A 6,000-nucleotide genomic window follows, 5' to 3' on the forward strand; every position below is an offset into this window, starting at 1 on the left:
AAGAACAAACTTCCTTCATGCGCCAGTGAAAGCTAGTTGGCGATGACTTTGCTCAATAGTCAGAGTGGCCTTTTCACATTCAGCAAAATAAAAATAACGGGAAGAAGTACTCTTATAATCTAATTACAAATAAATCAACATGATTTACAAAATTCTCTAAAACTCCATATTCTAAAGCACATTCTCTTTTCTTAGGAAGGAAATGCTTCCAGATCAAATCACTAAATGTATATGTAGTTGCTAAAATAAGATAATGTACCACATTGTTTATTATGTATACAATATGTAAACCCTTTTCAACGATATCAAAAACAAAACAAAGGAATCTCTGGTTGCTATTTTCAATTGCCTAATATAAATCTGATAGTTACTTTAATATAACCAACTTGGACTGCAAAGTACTCAGAGAAATCAAAGTAGGAATACAAGACAATTCCAAAAGAGCTGGCTCCAACACTCGAATTATCTGGATGATGGTTGTCTTCTTCCTTATTCTGCTGTATTTGGTATAATCTTTCCGGTTGGAGGGTATATATGCTCCAAGTTTTACGCATGACTCTTTCCAACAATAGAAAAGAAATGAAATTAAGAACAAAGCAAACAAACAAGCCAACCAGGAAACTGGAAACACCAGTAACAACCAAAGAAAACCTCCAATACCCTGCAAAAATTACACGTTGCTTTTCCCTTTGAACAAGGCACCACTAGACACTTATGGCCTTTAGACAGAGTCACCCTACAGTTGCGCTGCCTGCCACTAACCATGAGAGCACCAGATCATACAGCGTACATACATTTTGTTCCATGGAAGAGTATGTCTAGGATTCAGCAAATGTATTCTGTGCTGAAAACATCACTTAAATTTTTCTTTAGAAAGCTGAGCACAGTAATCCTAACATTTGGTAGCAGAGGCAGGGAGATATTTAACATTGACATTTCATATGCTTAGTGAAAAAACTTAAGGCATTTGAAGTAAGTTAACTTTACCACTTTAAAGCCTTTCTTAAGGGTTTAGATACTAGCCTCTAGTCCGAAATCATGTTTTTACTCTAGAACCACACTGTTAATGGAAATGTTTAAGAATGTATACTAAAAGTCATTCTAATGTATTAGATGACATATTAATAATGCCAAAAAAAAAATCTCTTCTTCCTCAGAAAATTGAGCTTAGAGCACCACATTCATTTAGAATCACAACCGAACGGAATGTAGACAGAAAAATAGGAGGAAAGAAACTTTGCACATCTACTCACCCAATAGGTATTTATGGAGTTCCCACTGTGTGTCAGGTGCTGGCTATTGAAAAATAGTTAAGATACACTGGGAAGGCGCGCACGTGTGCGTGCGTGCGTGCGTGTGTGTGTGTGTGTGTGTGTGTGTGTGTGTAAGAGGGCTACATCAGTTCTTACAAGAACAACATGGTTAGTATGGACTGGTTGCTTTGGCAGAAACTGAATTCCTCACTCCAACTTCGATGAAGGTAACATTCTAGTTAAGCATTGAAGAAAAGCTCTGAGGATTTTCATTCAAGGGAAGAGAAGATGTTTTAGGCAGAGAAAGGCAGCAAAAGTGCTTTTACACTGGAAGCTGAAAGCTTAGGGAGAAAGAGGGGACACCAGGCACAAAAGCAAGCCTTCTGAAGTTCGGAAAATTACCACTTGGTCAGAAAAAGAAAAACAACAGGAAAACTCTTTACTGGTATAAATTAGTACTTGTAAATTACCCCACATTAGTATTTTAAATTAACTTCATCTCCCATGTACCTTCCACCAAGCTCTAAGAAAGGCAGACTATAACATAATGGCACCAGGCAAACTAACTGGCCCTAAATCACAGCTCAGCTACTGACTAGTGTATTCTTAGGCAATTTTCTTAACCTCCCTGGCTTCATCTTTAAAATGTAAATAATTCTCTAATTCACTGAATTTAAGACACATCATTATTTTTTCATAGCAGGAAAAAATGTTACCAATTAAACTTTGACATGCAATCAAAGTTTTAAAGACTCTTCTTGATTACAGAAATGTTCAAGAGGGGGAGATGAATACTACACCTCATAGAGGCTGCAGAGACAAAACCAAGTATTTAAAACCTAAAACACTGCCTACATACAGGAAGTGCTCAATTTAACACACAGAATTGGGAAGCTTTACTTTCCAAAATGTGTAATTCTTTTATGTTGAGTAATTTTCAAACCATGAGGTGTTAAGTTTGTGTGCGTGCGTGCATGTGTGTGTGTGTGTGTGTGTGTGTGTGTGTGTTAAAACTCATTCTACCTTGTTTGATGCATATTCATACACACACCCAAGATCCTACTGTGTACTACACTTTCACCATTTATCTAAGACAGAAAGTCCTCTTCTTGCTCTGAAGACTTCCATGTTTATCTGTGACAGGCACTGCACCTGATATGGTTTGACACTGCCAATGTCATAAGGATGGCTAAAATCTTCCTGGTAAGATGTTTATTTTTCCCAAACAGACTCTGGTTCAAGTTCTTGATATTCAATCTGGGCAAGCACACATGCCAGGTGTATGGCTTCACACTTGAGGCCCTGAAGTACCTTTGGAAAGGATGACAGCTTCTGGAGGAGGCTTTACAATCCGAGATTGCTACACTGACTCATAAGGGCCCATCTGACATTCTATTTTCCCTGCCAATGACAGATCTTGATAAGATGCAATATACAATCTAAATTTAAAAATTAGCATTCCAAGTCATCAAAAGACAACAAGCACAAGAAAGTTGTAGGCAGGGCAGATGTTTACACTTAGGACAACAGCATTACAGTTATAAACTTTAGTTCTACTGACATCACAAACACAAAATTGAGCTTGATTTTGGTTATCTCAGACCAAACTACCATAAAATGACTTATCGTATTTAAAAGAAACATGTTCTCCAAATGATCAAAAAGTTAGTGCACCAACACTGCGAATTGTATTTTATATATGAAAATGTAGGCTGTCTTGATGGCGGCTGTAGATGAACCAAAGGCTTTGCCGGGTCATCTGCTATGACGCTGTGGAAAGCTGGAGGAGAGTGGCCACACAGATATATAAGGAATCTATCTTTTTAGCTCAACTTAATATATTTATAAGATAGCATGCAGTTATGGTCCTAAAGTTCAGGATCTGGAAAATGTGGTCAAAACGGCTTCTAGTTTGAGAGACTGCCTGCAATAGGAAGACAGCTCAGCTTCCTAGTACTCTGGTACTGCAGATTTTGCCAAAGTGGTTGCACAGTATAAATGGGTCCAGTGCTAATGTGCACCTACCACACATGACTAATTATCTCAGTCACCAAGAGCTGCTGCCCGGATAATGGCTTTGGTCAAAAATAAAAGATCCTATCATAATAATTTCCCTCCTCCTGTCGGGGTCTGTCCTGTTGTCATTTTTCACAAAGAGCGGGTAAAATCAATGAAAAAGACGAGCAACTATCTCTTGATAACTGAAGGATAATGCCTACCGAGCCGAGGTCACAGTTCCTTTCCAGCTTACCACCAATGTCTAGACCCATATTGAGGGCCCGCTTTCAAAAACGCCCACTACTTGCATCGCCTGCCCACGTCTGTCAACTCCTAACTTCTTAAAACAAGCAACAGACAAAAAACCAAAATCCTTGCCTCAGTGCCTTTATTTGTAAAAAAAAAAGAAAGAAAGAAAGTGTGCAACCCAAACTCTTGAAAAGTGTCTGAAGGGCTGATGGCACCTCCTCCCTGGGAGGGAGGTGGGCCACAGGGCGTCTTTAGCCAGAGTGGCCCTTTTGGCAAGGACAACCAGGGCGGCCCACAGCCAGCTGTCCTGCCGTGGGGGCCTGAAGTGGCCGGGCAGAAGGCCGACCCCTCGGGCGGGCGCACCGGGTGCGACCCCGGCGGCGTCCTGGAGGCGGTGCCGCGCGCGGGCTGGCCCGGGGGGCCTCTGGCCCGACCTCCTGCTCGGGCGCGGCTCCAGGGCCCCAGCCCGAGCAGCAGGAGGAGGCGGAGGCCCCGAGGGCGGGCAGCTGGGGCCGAGGGCCGCACGGCCCAGGCCGCCGGGGTCGGTCGGGGCACGTGGGGCGCCGCGGGGCCCCGGGAGGCCGCGGGCGCGTGGGCGTGCTGCGGCGGCGGGGGGCGGCCTCCCGCGCTCGGGGCCGCGGCGCCGCCTCCCCCCCCGGCCGGGCCCGGGCCGGGGGGAGGGCCCGCTCACCTCGGTAGCGGCGGGACGCGAGGTGGCACGCGGCGAGCAGCAGCACGGCCACCAGCGCCAGCACCTTGGCGCTCCTCACGCTGAAGTAGTGGTTGATCTCCCGCTTGCCCAGGTTGTAGGCCAGAGCCGCCATCTTGGTTCCTCCATGACAACAGTGCGCGGCGGAGCGGGGAAGGGGCGCCGCGCAGGGGCAGCACTGGGGCGGCCGGCGCAGTAGCCAGCCGTGGAGCGGCCGCCAGCTCCCTCGCCCGTCGCCCGCGCCGCCCGCCGGGGTGCCCGAGCCTGCGGCCTCGGCGCCGCCGGCCTTCCCCGGGCCCTCGTCGGCCTCCCCCCAGCCCCGCCGCCGCTGCTCCGCCGTGCCGGTGCCCCAGGCGCCCTGGCCGCCTGTCTCCTCCCCTTCCTCCTCCCCGGTAGTCTCCTGCCTTAATAGCGGCTGCGCCTGTGAGGGGGGTCCGGATGCCCGGGGCTCCGGGGTCACCGGGCCCAGACGGGCCTCCGGGGTCACCGGGTCACGGGCGGCGGCGGCGGGCGGCGGCGGCTGCACAGACATGGGGGTGCGTGCGGGGAGAGGGCCAAGGCCTGCAGCCCGGGCCAGATGTCGGCTCCGGGGTTGTGGACTGGCCACCACCTGAGCCCAGGTTGGGCCAGCAGAACTACTGTTCCGGAATAAAGTACACTCCCTACTTCCCTATCACACCCTTCTCTGAACTTTCTACTCCCTGGGCCCGCCCAGAGCCGTGGGGGCGCAAAGGGAGGCCACCCACGACCAATCTGGCCGGTCCCTCGGAACCCAAGATGCTGCCCAGGTGTTGGGGTCGCAACACTCGACCCAAGAGTAAGGGGCCTCTATACTCTTTGCTACTCAACTGCCTTGGCTAGGTTCTCCTGAAACGCTTCATGCCCTGTTTGCCCAGTGGCGGTGGGCACAGACACTGGGCAGAGGCTTCAGTTCGTGTGCCAGTACAAGAGCCCCATTCTCCTTTGTGTTTACACAAAACCACGGTGGCAGATGGGGTGCCAATGACCATCCTGCCTCCTAAAACTTGGTTAATGTTTCGTGATTGTCAATAAAACCAGTGCTCCGCGTCCTTTGAAAGGCATCGTGTTAGCCCGACTGGATGTATGTCATATATTTTGGTATATTTGGTCTCAAGATGCCTTGCAGACCAGAATGGCTATTGACATTGTGGTTAGCATGAGTCAGTGAAGTTGGAGGCGGTCTCAAGTGTTCTCCACAACTTTTAGCCATTCTCAAGCGTGTGCGTTATAGGCCCCTCTCAACATTCTAGAATATTAGAGAGAGGGACTTCAGATCTTGTCGGGTCATTCCTAGTCTCCATTGAAGGACTTTTTAAAATTATATTTCCAGCCACGAGCGTCATATCTGAAAGATTCTTGTCGCTTAAATGAAATCACATACATCACTGTCATAGGTATAATGCTAATAAGCAATAAAGTTAAATAAGTGTACAAATATTTAGACTCTGTTCCCGGCAAATGGTTGCTTAATTTTGGCTGTCTTTCTTCTGATCTGAGGTTGATCACATGCTGGCAGAATTGAATCAGATACGGTAACAACCAGATAACTGGGCTAACAATATGTGGCTTGCCAATCACAACCTAGACAATTCTATGATGTCATCAACAGCAAATTAGAAAATATGATCCACCTTCAATAACCAATCCCCAGGGTTGGTATAATGCCTGCCAAAAATAAAGAAACCTGGCGTTGTACTTAATTGCAATTTCCAGAAGGCTTTCTGAAATATTGGAAATAGCTGGGAATGAAGCGTTTATCTAATTATTCTT

The 6,000-nt window shown here is 47.2% G+C and overlaps 1 protein-coding gene across 1 annotated transcript in view; it reads right to left on the minus strand.

Moving 5' to 3' along the window:
- Nucleotides 1–4,857, minus strand: part of Casd1 (CAS1 domain containing 1) — a 43,826-nt gene extending 38,969 nt beyond the window's left edge. The window contains exon 1 of the mRNA XM_036181593.1: nt 4,192–4,857. Within this exon, the coding sequence (XP_036037486.1) occupies nt 4,192–4,741 (550 nt within the window). The 5' untranslated portion in view covers nt 4,742–4,857. The remainder of the gene's footprint in view (nt 1–4,191) is intronic.
- Between the last annotated feature and the right edge of the window lie 1,143 nt (nt 4,858–6,000).

This window comes from Onychomys torridus, chromosome 3, assembly GCF_903995425.1.
Source record: "Onychomys torridus chromosome 3, mOncTor1.1, whole genome shotgun sequence".
Lineage (NCBI taxonomy): Eukaryota > Metazoa > Chordata > Mammalia > Rodentia > Cricetidae > Onychomys > Onychomys torridus.